Source organism: Pteropus vampyrus, unplaced genomic scaffold (genome assembly GCF_000151845.1).
Source record: "Pteropus vampyrus isolate Shadow unplaced genomic scaffold, Pvam_2.0 Scaffold405, whole genome shotgun sequence".
Classification (NCBI taxonomy): Eukaryota; Metazoa; Chordata; class Mammalia; order Chiroptera; family Pteropodidae; genus Pteropus; species Pteropus vampyrus.
The window spans coordinates 70,601-82,397 of record NW_011889186.1 but is presented as its reverse complement, the minus strand read 5'-3'; the positions used below and the strand labels follow the sequence as shown (position 1 = coordinate 82,397).

The 11,797-nt window shown below is 60.0% G+C and overlaps 1 protein-coding gene across 5 annotated transcripts in view; it reads right to left on the bottom strand.

Annotated features, from left to right (window-relative positions):
- PTDSS2 (phosphatidylserine synthase 2) overlaps positions 1-11,105 on the bottom strand; it is a 31,473-nt gene extending 20,368 nt beyond the window's left edge. For 2 of the 5 annotated variants that reach the window (XM_011380770.2, XM_011380771.2), the window contains exons 1-2: positions 10,773-11,102; positions 3,675-3,776 (exon numbers count right to left, since the gene is read on the bottom strand). In XM_011380770.2, the coding sequence (XP_011379072.1) occupies positions 3,675-3,776; positions 10,773-10,930 (260 nt within the window). In that variant the 5' untranslated portion in view covers positions 10,931-11,102. Of the gene's footprint in view, positions 1-3,674; positions 3,777-10,772 lie in introns of all 5 variants that reach the window. The other 3 variants (XM_011380769.2, XM_011380773.2, XM_011380772.2) reach the window with 3 other exon arrangements.
- Positions 11,106-11,797: the final 692 nt, after the last annotated feature.

Below are 11,797 nucleotides of genomic sequence, written 5' to 3'. Positions count from 1 at the left end.
CCAGGAGATCAGGGGGTCCATGGAGTGCGCTGCTCCCACGTGACCCTCGCGGCGGCAGTGAGACGGGTCGGGCTGCCGCAGACGCAGCACGGCGCCACGGAACCGCCACGCCAGGCCCAGCGCGCGCCGGGCGACTCCAGCGCACGGAACCACAACGGGCCAGAGGGCGACACTGGCGGATTGGCAGTGGCCTGGGGCCGGCGCTGAGGACTGGCTGCAGGGCTCAGAGGGAACAGCGGCATCGTCTGTTCAGTGGCGGCAGGTGGCTGTAGCTACGTGTGGAAACTCACTGAGCTGAGTACTGTAACTGGATACGTGTTAAATTAAATTATACACCAATGAGACTGACTGAAGAAGGGTGAACCTACTCCCCCAGAGTAACGGAACCTGTCAGACCCATAAAATGAACAATAATACACAAGCCCAAACTGGAAGCTTAAGAAAAACCCGTTTCCTAAACTTTTAACAATGTGTTCATGTTTGAAAACAGACATAACCTGTAGCGAGTGTTTCGTATACATGAAACCTTCCCCCTAGGGCATCCAAAGCTCTGATGTAACGGTGGCCTCCCCAACACCCCGGCCGGCTGAGAAGGCAGCCAGCCCAGGAGGGACCCGGTGCCCGCATGGCCAGGGGGATGGGGCTGGGGGGAGGGTGCAGCTGGGTCTAAGGTGGTGAGAATGACTCAGCACAGATGAACCTGTGACCCACGTGCCCACGTTCTTCTTGGAAGAAGTAGCAGAGCCACAGAGAGCAAGAGAGCAGGACCGAGGCACTGCTGGGGTGACGGAGCCGCCGGGGACAAGCTGGGAGCAGGCTGCAGGCAGCAGAGCGAAGTTACAGGGCCGGGAGGGCCGGAGACGGTGAGCTGCAAAGAGGCCCAGTGTCCCCGAACAGAACTTGAGAGAAGTGCCGGGAGCCTCTGAATCCCTGCCGCCCTTTCGATGGATTGGCACGGGTTCGGGACAGGGCCCAGGAGTCTCTGTGGCCGCTGGCTGGGCAGCTCAGGAGAAGGGCCAGAGCAGGGCGAAGAGCTAGGGACCCACCTACAAGGGTCCGCAGCTGCTGCCCTCAGGGATCCAGGTAGGAGAGCGGACACCTGCTGAACGAAAACCAATGCCCTGCCCTTTGGGGGGGCACCCCCAGGACACCCTGCATGGGCTCACTCTTGCTGGGGCGGTCACCTTCTTCCTTGTGACACTTCTTGCCTGGTGACATCGTAACTGCTCATCTCTGACCTACTTTCACAGCCATGTGAGGACACCCCTTCAGTCCTGCTTCTCGGTCCTCCCTGCCCAGCTGTGCCCAGCAGACCCCACAGACCCTCCACACTGACAATCAATAAGGAAACCTCAGCGACGTGGAGGCGGGCCAGAGGGGGCGCTCTCGCCACCGTGCCACAGTGCCACCGTGTCCCTACAGACCCCAGCGGAATCCCCCAGAGGAAGGACTGGCCCCTATAGCCCCGACGAGACGATGCACATCACATCCTCCCCCAGAACCCGGCTGCCTAGCGACAGCCTGTCAACCTGTCACCTCCCTGGGCTTTCCTTCTAACAGCCCCTCCCAATCTCTCCTTTGTCTCCGTAAAATGACGTTCCTTTCCTTTGCCTGCTGGACTTACCTATGGCTTTGATAATACTTGTTCATCCAGAATTGCAATTCTTTGCTGTTCCCAAATAAACTCATCTTTGCTGGTAAAATAACTCATTTTTATTTTTAAAGTCAAGAACACCCAGCTGGACCAATTCACAGAGAAGATCGAGTCCTATCTGGACATCCCCTCTCAGCAGACGCGGGCTCCTGCCAATGGCCTATCATCGTATCCACAGGCCCAGTGTCCCCCCAGGACTGCTGCAGTGAAGGCAGTTCCAGAGGGTCCAACGCGCAGCCCAGCTCAGTCCTTCCCCAGGGACCCCACTACCCACGCCCCAGCCTGGGCGGCTCTACCTGCCGCAGGCTGGCAGTGCCACCGAGCGGGGCTGGGCAGGCCCCAGCAGCAGGTCGAAGCAGGAGGCCATGCCCAGCGGGGGCTGGGAAACCAGAGGAAGGCCGTGGAAAGCGGGCTGGGGCCACTGTGGGGAAGGGGCAGAACTCAGACGGGGGGCCGGAATCTTACAGGCAAGGAAAGATGTGAGGTCCTCAAGTGAGCAGAGCCCTGGGCCCAGATGCCCTGGTAGCCGTTTCTAAGCAGAAACACCTCAGCCACGGCCACGGAGCTGAGCTGGGTTATGAGGTGCACCGTGGGTAGCTCTCAAGTGCCCGCACAGGAGGCCTGCCTGGAGCCACCTGGCATTTTAACAGGCGCTGACACCTGCAGAGTGAGTGACAGAGTTCGTACCACACTCCCAGGCAGACATTACGAGCCTCAGTTTATAGAAACAAGGGGTGGCTCCAAGAGGGGAGGTTCGCAAGCCCCGGCCCCACCCACTGAAGCTGGCCAGTGGTCCCCTGGCACTGCCGGGCCTCCAGCGCCTCCCTCCACCTGTCCCCACCCAGTACAGGCCTCCAGATCCCTGCTGGCCTCCTCTGGCCATGTCCCCAGAGCAAGTGGGGCCTGGGTTCTGATGGTGGCAGTCACCCAGGCCCCAAGTTCGGAGGAGCGAGGGGGGCACGTCGGCATCAGGGGATCCAGGGGTGAGCTCCAGGGCGGCAGTTTCCCTCCCTCACACTCTGCACCTAGCCGCTAGCTCTGTCCGCAGACGACGCTGCAAAGACCGCCCACCCCCTCCCCGCCTGCGCCACCCGCCAGACACGCAGCTGATGTCTCACGGCCGCTTCAAATGCTCCAAAAATCAACACGGAGGACAAGAGTGCTGCCCACTGAGGGGAAACCATCTGTGGTGGCACAAAGCCCCGCACTGCCCAGGCCTCGACCTCACGGGCTGCGAGCCTGGGACTTCTAGTGAGAAAGACAAGCTGGGTCTCGGTCCCTCTTCCTGGCGCAGAGGCCCGGAAACCCTCAGAATTCCCTGTGCTCAGCAGGAAAGGCTCTTTTGTTCTGTGAATGAGGTGACTTTTGGGAGCTCCTAAGGGTGGGCGCTGATCACCAGGAGAAGCAACCACAGCCTTGGGGGAGGGGTGGGGAACTGGAAGCCAAGTTCAATCACCAGTGGCCAATAACTTAATCGCCTCTGTACGAAGCCTCCGTAAAAATCCAGAAGGGGCGTTTCAGAGGACTTCGGGGTTTGCGACCACCGGAGCGGTGGGGAGGGCGGCTGCTCAGAGGGGACAGGAGCTGGGCGCCCTCCCATGCCCTGCCTCACGCGCCTCCCACGTGGCGGTTCCCGCGTCCCACCCTTTCGCAGGAAACGCAGGTCTGGTGACGGACTCGCTCCTCTGAGCTCCGTGAGCGCACTGGCAAGCTAATCGATCCCAGGACGGGTCATGGGAACCTCCAATCCAGGGCCAGCTGGTCAGAAGCCCAGGTGACCATGTGGCCTCACAGGTGGAGTCTGAAGGGGGCGGGGAGGAGACTTTAGGGACCAGGCCCTTGCCCCGTGGGGCCTGGGGCTGCCTCGGGTGGACATCTGACCAAAACCACTTTTCGGGCTGGGTCCCTGGGGCCACTGGCACATATTCTAGTCGCCCCCACCTGACATGAGCCGCAGGTCACGTGCCTGATGGCCTGCTGAGCGCGGCCAGGCCCCACGGCCACCCGGCCGGCCGCTTACCTCTTGGTGTTGTAGGCCGTGTCCTGCGGCGTCTCCTCCAGCAGAGTCACGTAGCCGAGCACACAGGTGAGGATGAACAGCACGGTGAGGGTGTGGGCGCGCCTGAAAGCCAGACAGACACACGCGTCAGCACGAGAAGCGCGTGCCCGCCCAAGCCGAGACTGCGGCCCAGAGCCACCTGCTGGGCAGGAAGAGCCCACGCTCTCAAGACTGCCACTTGAGGCCCAGAGGGCAGGTCCCTGCGCTGGCACCTGCTGCTGAGTGACCGGGCAGCAAGACCACACTGAGACGACAGCCTTGCACACAGGCAATGGCCGCATCTGAGCCTGCAAGGACAGCAGCCCAAGAACGCGGGAGCGGAGAAGGGACACGAGGACCCACAGCGAGAAGGCGCAGGCCCCTGACGGTGCCGATGCGGCAGCAGAGCCAGTTGCCGGCTGAGGGAAGCGTGGGCTCTGGTACCCCGTCCCCCTCTGGCTGGACCTGCAGAGCCTCATGTGGGAGGAAGCCGCCCTGGAGACCACCCCACTCCCCACCCCCCGCCAGTCAGGACCGGGGACAGGCCACGCACCCAGCAGCCGCATCCTCACAGCCGCCTGCAGAGGGCGCCACAGGCCCCACCCCCGGGTCCCGAGCAGCAGACGGCGGACACCTCCGAGCCTGTGTCCCCTTCTCTTAACCAGAGGCTTCCAGCCGTGAAGGACTCTGTCCCCAGCAAACACATCCTCCAGAGGTCAACGTTCTCGGACAGGGACGTGCGACAGAGCCCGGGCCTTCAGAGCAGCTAAGGACGTTCTCCGGACAGAGGATTGAGAAGAAAGAGCGACAGGAATGGCAAACGACACGGGCTGCTTCCCTCTGTGTTCTTGAAAGCATGGTGACTCCACACCGGTGTGGGGCACCTTCTGACAGGCCAGCACGGGCAGCAGGGGGGCTCGGCGAATCCACGGGGGCCTGGTGCGGCAGAGCCGCGATGCCGGGAACGCTCAGGGACACCCACTGCACCCCTAGAGTGACACTCCCAACTCCAGACACAAAACTAACAACACGCCAGCTGAAGCGGACACAGGCAAATGAAGGTGGGACAGGGACAGAAATGGGGACGAGCCGGGCCACCTGAGAGCAAGCCTGCCGGTAACTACACAGAATGGCTGGGGCTGTCACACAGGAAAGCTACTCAGCAGGAGCAAAGGAGCCTCAGCCACCACGTGCGGACGTGCAAGGGAGGCGGCGTCCGGGCTGGGGTCCAGGCCTCAGCCCGAGGTCCGTCCACGTGGTGGTGATGGGGCTCCTGCCAGCCCTGAGGTGGTTACAGGGACACACAGCCCAAGCACATGGCACTGTCCCCACAGGAGTCAGCATCAGAGGCAGTGAGGACGCCGGCATTCTGGGTGTGAGGCGAGGAGCCAAGGAAGCGAACTGGCGGGCCTAGGCCCAGAGTGGGGGCGCCCCCCGCAGGAAGGCCCTTGAGACCCCAGCCAAATCCTGGGGGCTCAACGCCACCCAGTCCTGGGGAACAAGGGGCCTCGGCAGGGCGTGTCTCTGAAGCGGCCTCGCCACGTGGGCCGGGAGCTGTGCATGCCTCCTTAGTGGGCCCCCAGGCCAGCGGTTCCAAGTCGCAGGCCTCCGGGACCCCCGCAGGCTGGCCACGGTGTGCTGGTGCATGGAGCACTGGGCGTGGTGGGAGGCGTCCACCTAGGAAACAGACTGTCCCAGGAACCCACCTCGAGGGTTGTCACACGGGGTAAGTATCTGCGAGAAAACGGATGTGGGCCGGGTGGCTGCAGGAGGAGCGGGGCCCAGCACCCATCAAGGCCACTTTGGGGACACTGGCGCACCCACGCACTGCACAAGTTCCCTGGGGCCCCTCCGCCCCTCACAGAATCTAAGAGACACATGTGCAGCACAAGAGATACCTGTACCTGTGGGCACCCCAAGGGATCTGAGCTCGGCCACACTCCAGCTGGAGTGAACCTGTAGGTTTCTCTAATAGTACTCTCCATGAACATGGCGATCTCTCTGTAGTTTCTTTAGGTGGCCTGGCCAAGACACATGCCCTGCGGAGCGCAGGCAGCCCCGGTCATGCATCTTGCCATTCTGCTAAAAATAAACTGTACCTGAGAAATGAAGACAACTTTTTGCCCCTTGAGACACATGTTCACAGTGTCATTCAGGCAGTCCCCATGCACGCTGGGGGAGCAGAAATAAGGGATACGAAGGACCAGCGTGTCCTGAGGCAGGAAGAGGGCAGAGGGGTAGGAACCCAGAGAAAGGGCCCTGGGCAGCAGCCCCGCAGCAGGACCGGCTCCAGAACCACTAGAATCAGGTGCTGCGGGAGAGTAAGAACCTATCATCCAGTAATGATGAAACCCATCTTTAAAGAGGCTTCCTCCTTTGGCACAGCAAAGGGAGTCCTCAGCATAACGACAAGGCAACCTACAGAATGGGAGAACACAGCTGCAGATCGTATATCTGGTACGTGGCTAACATCCAAACTACATAAAGAACTCACATAACTCAATAGCGAGAAGGGAAAAAACCAAACCCACATCAGGTTGAAAAATGGGAAGAGGCTTGACTGGACATTTTCCCAAAGACGACGCAGAGACGGCCAACACGGACACATGAAAAGGCGCTCGGCATCACGACCGTCAAGGAGCGCACACCAAAACCACAGTGAGAGGCGCCTCGCACCCCTTAGGATGGCTGCGCTCGAAGACGAGAGGAAGCAAGTGCTGGCCAAGGATGCGGACAAGGGAGCCTCGTGCACTGCCGGTGGGAATGCAGACTGGCAGCCACTACGGGCAACAGAACTACCCTGTGACCTAGCAATCCACTTCTGGGCATTTATCTGAAACAAAACAAAACACTAACTTGAAAACATATGTGCACCCCTATGTTCACTGCAGCCAAGATATGGAAGCAACTACTCAGCCATAAAAAAGAATGAAATCTTGCCATTTTGGAAAACCTGGATGGAACTCGAGGGCATTATGCTGAGTGGACTACGTCAGGCAGAGAAAGACACTTGTATGCTGCGTCTTACATGGGGAATCTGAACAGGCTCAGATACTGGGAAGAGCCTGGAGGCTGCCAGAGGCGGGGGTGGGGGCGGGAGGATGAGTGAAGGGGGTCAAAAGGTAAATAAAGTTGCTTTCCTGATAAAAAACATTTTTAAAATCACTTTACAAATTTTGTGTGACAAGTGGTGACATTCAAATGGCACCACCACATTCACGGGTCTCTGAGCACCTTCCACTGTATTATTACAGCACTTTGGTAAAGAAACAACATGGTCAGCCCCAATTTACACGTGCGGAAATGCAGGTGCAAACGCACTGCTGTGATCACGACCAAGCGGCGTCTGCGGTGACGGCGCGACCCCCTCAAGCACCGTGAACACGTGGCTTGAGGCGAGAGTCCCAGGGCGGCGTCAGAGACACGGCGCCTGTCGCTCACTCCCAGGCCACAGCTCAGGCTGCGGCCCGGGCTCTCCTCCCACGTTTCACTGTAAAGTTTTCGTCTCCTGCTTTGATACTTTCCCTTGGAGAGGCGACACGGCGTAGTGGGGAAAATATGGATTTAATGTCAGCTTTGCCACTCACTAGATGTGTGACCTTAAGCAACTTCATCTCTTTGTCTCCCCTCATCTTTAAAATGGGGAAAGAAGTATTAACCTGCCAGTTTGGTTAGGACAAAAGCCTCCCTGTCTCGCACACAGCATTTCCACACGTGTGGAAGTGACAGAGGGACACTCAGGACAGCACGGGAGGCTGTGCAGCCAGACCCGCCTGACCCTCCAGATGCCAGCGCTGGGCAGGGGCTCCCTGCGCCACCTCCCTGGGGCCAGGAAGACAATCGCACCCTTTGGTAAGTGGCTAACGGGTAACTCAGGGGAAGGTTTGAGTCCTGTGATCCAGGCACGGGACAAGAGTGACTTCAACCACTCAGCAAGGGCGAGGCCGTGAACACAGCTGGCTCCCTGCCACGAGTGGAAAGTGCCCAGTTGTCAGTCCCTTCTAGAAATGCCCACACTCGTTATGCCGAGTGGGCAGGACAGCAGGCCTGCCAGGCCTATTAGGGCACGGACGTGTGGCCGGGAGGCTGAGCGCAGGACAATGCCTCGGCCTGCACAGGCCAAGACCAGGTGGTGTGTCTCCAGTGTGCCAGGATGCCAGGATGTGACACTGACCCTCCTGGCCTGCGACCTACATGACCAAAGGAGCATCAGCTGGTGAGTCATGTTTCCCAGATACGGGGGAAGCCGGCAAACCCTAAACCACACGACTGGCAAAGGCATGGTCCGGAAGCTGGGGCATCTGGATCGCCCCACAGGCTCGCAGGGCTGCAGACAGCTGCGCCCGTGCGTCCCCGGGCATGCTCGCGAAGGTCAGTGCTGCAAGACAGCACATCTCGAGCATTCCCAAACCACACAAGCGTCCATCTGGTGCCTGACAGCGAGAGCGGTCAGGAAGCGCAGGAGTCCGACGGCGATGCACCCGCCTCCCATCCACAGGTGGAGCACCAGCGGTGCCTCTCCAGGGCATCAGGTCTCCAGGAGAATCCCAATCCAGTTTTAGACAAAGTGAGCTGACACACCTTTGCAAGGATCCTTTGAGTCTGTGGACTCTGAATGTCCTCACTGGAGACCACCAGGGTCAAGAGAAGAGGCAGCATCCTTGTCACTTAGGACAGTCTTCACACCGCCTCCCTTGGGCCAGGTTCAGCAAAGCCCAACCACAGGCTCCAAGGCTCAGACGACCCCTGACTCCGATTCCATACCCTGCGGCTGACAAGTAGTGACAGACAAACTCAAAATCCTCCTACCTGGCCTCCCTGCTACCATCATTGGCCCCCCAAAGAAGCCCAAGCTTCTTTGAAGAGGAAAAACTTAAAAGCAAGGTTCCAAAGCAAGCAGAAGTTCCTTTGAGTAACTGTGGAACATAAATTCATTCCCACAAATGTATACTTTTAGTCTTTACACTAATATTTTGTAATATTATTAAAATTCTCTAAAATACAAACACGAAATAAGAGTTTTTCAAATCCTAGCACAGCAAGTCAGTGTGGGAAGACTCAGAAGGGAAGTGGCTAAAGATAGGTCATTCTCGGCAGGCATCTGGTCACCCGCACCGGTGAGGCGAGGCCCACAAAGCGGCAAGAACCTGCACATGCCATATACATCACCAGCCGGCAGCAGGGCACCTCACACCTGTGGTGGGGAGGCCAGAATCAATCACCCAAGAGACCTGCGAGGCAGGTGCCTGAACCCAGCCAGCCTTGGCACACCTGCCGTGGAAAGCCTTCCTGGCCCTGGCAGCCCCCCTCACCAGTAAGCTCAGTTACAGCCAGTGTCTGTGAGTCCAACTCCCATGTGACCAAGCACCCCTGTGGACAGGGACCCAAGGGCTGCTGGTCTGCGCTTCTAAAGAAACTGGCACCTGTTTCTCACAACACAGGGTGAGGGGTGCGCTCCCTAGCTTCCGCGGGGGCTGTGACATTCAGCATCCCTTTAGCCAGGAGACTGTGCCTTCTGAGGTCCCAGGCGTGTGCCAGAAGCTTCTTGATTAGTTCTCTGCTGTATCCCCTGGAACAGGAACTGGCATTCAGTAGGGGCTCCAAAAAACGTGGTAAGTGAATGGGAAACAAGGAAAGCAAGCCCGGCCACCGCGCTCCGGGACCTCAGTGTCTCCAGTGGTCACCAGCTGGGCTGTGGGAGGGCGGTGCTCTCCGTCCTGCAGTCTGAAGGGTCACAGCCCCGGGCAGGACAGCTAGAAGGGCATGATCTACATGCAGCATGTCCAGCAGGACCCAACAGTGCGGGGGTGACTAGCTCCGGGGCCACACCCCGCTGACCAAGCACCCTGTTCCGCTTTCCTTCCCAATGGCTCCTGCGCCACCTGATCGCATTTTCCCCCAAAGCGGGGCTGGGTGGCCATCCCTCGAAGCAGCTGCTGGCAGCCTCGGGGAAGGTGCCAACTTTGCGCAGACGCAGGGCCCCCTTCCCCACAGCGCCTTCCTGCATCCTTCCCGCGTCTGACACAAGCCAGGACCCTGTCCAGTCCCAGACACCGTCTCCTGAGGTTTCTCCCGGTGTGGCAGCACCTGCCCCTGAAACGCCGGTTACTCCCTCGTCAGGTCTCCCGACAAGTCCCACAGGTCGGTTCTCGAAGAACTGCTTCCACACGCTTTCCTCTTGCTAGGACACGTGAGTGACCCCCAGCGAGGCCACATCTACTCCACCTGTCCCCCAGGGCCTACCACAGGTCTCAAATGCCAGCACTGTCCGTCACTCAGCATAGAAAGCCAAAGCCCTCCTCTCACAAAACATGCTTTCTGGCAGACGGGGTTTGTCTCTCTTACAAATGAGGGAAGGGAAGCTCAGAAAGGTGAAGGGCTAGACCAAGGTCACGGAGCCACCAGGCAGAGGAGCCAGACCGGGACCTGTGGCCCAGGGCTGCTTTCCTGAACCTTCGAGCACAGGAGAGCCAAAGAGCAAAAGGCGACAGGGCGAGCTCCTCCGCCAGAGGCTCTGGGAGGGCAGGGGCTGCTCCGGGCGCCGCCCCCACCCCGACGGCTGGGCTGGGACAGAGCTGCACACGGTCGATGAGCTGGCCTGGCAAGGGGCAAGCGAAGAGAGGAAGCGCCGCTATCTGACAAATATCCACTCAACTCCCAGCACTGCGTGAGGTGCTCGTGCCGGTTACCATGGCTACGTCCCCGGGGGGACAGAAAATAACTTCACACAGCGCAGTGAAGGAATCAAAACAGATGACATGACGGAGGGCAGAGCTGAATTTCAGACAGGGAGATCAGGAAAAGCCTGTCCTGCGCCAAATCCTCCCACGAGAAGGGCGAGGGGAGAGGAGATGCTGGGGGACCACCAGGGAGGCCGGGCTGGAGCAGGGCGGACGCCGGTCCCAGCGTCCCTCGGGCACGCTTCCAGCCCCTCGCTCTGGGGCAGAGGTCAGAGATGTGGGCTGGCCCCCCAGGAAGGCCGGGTGCGTCCCGGGGTCTCTCCCGCAGCCCCTCGGGCCCGGGCGCTCTGGCCACGCCCCCACGCCCCCGGCCGGCCCCCGGCCGACCGTCGCCCCTCACCAGAAGAAGGTGTTGGTGCCGTCGTCGTAGACCTCGGACTCGGTGCTGCGGCGGCCCGAGGACGCGCCGTCCGGCGGCTCCTCCAACGATGCCTTGCCCGCGGGCACAGGAGACCCTGGCCGTGGTCCCCCAGCGTCCCTGCGCTCGCCCCTCCGCATAGCTCCTCGGCCCCGAGAGCCGCTCCGCCCCGCACCGTGACCTCACGCACACCGGGTCACCGCGAGCGCGCCGCGCACGGCGCGGGGAGCGCCGGGAAGGGGTCGCGGCGCCTGCCGGCGGGGTCTCTGGGGAGCAGGGGCTGGGGGCGGTTAGGAAAGGGTGGGCGGTGCATTGTGGGACTTGTAGTCCGCGCGCCTGGGCCGCGGGGCATGCTGGACCTCGTAGTCTCCGACCTCTGGGTTAGAAGCAGTGCTTGCTGGGAAGGATGCCTCTTGGTTGCTAGGTAACCGGAGCTGGCGAGAGGGTGCAGTGGTGTCTCTCCCGGGCTGCCAGGCACAGAGGCTACTCCAGACCCTCCTTTCCAGGCGGCCCGACCAGTGCTCGGCCCCCAGACTCGCCCGCGCTTTCCTGGAGCACTTTCCGGGTAGAGCCCGCCCGTTCTCTTTTGGGGCGCTTCCGGACCCCCTACCCCACCTGCGATGGACCGGATGCCACCGGGCTCTAGCCGACTATAGGGTCTTCGGGTGGCCGGCGGTAGTCCTTTTGCGGGATCTCGTGAAACTGGGCTGTCAGAATGGTGTGGACATGCTGACTTGGGGTGACTCGATTTGTTAATATAGAATGGCCCTGCAAAGACATGTAGCCCTGAGCCGCTTTGAAAAAGTCTGTCAACTCCTCAAACAGGTTAACATAGGGTTACTATGTGACCAGCAATTTCCCTGGTTAGTATATACCCAAGAGATGAAAACACGTGCACGCAAAACTCGTACATAGATGTTCACAGCAGTGTTGGCTTTAAAAATAAAACAGCCAGTTATTTTACCAGCAAAGTGGGTTTATTCAGGAATAGCAGAGAATTGCAATTC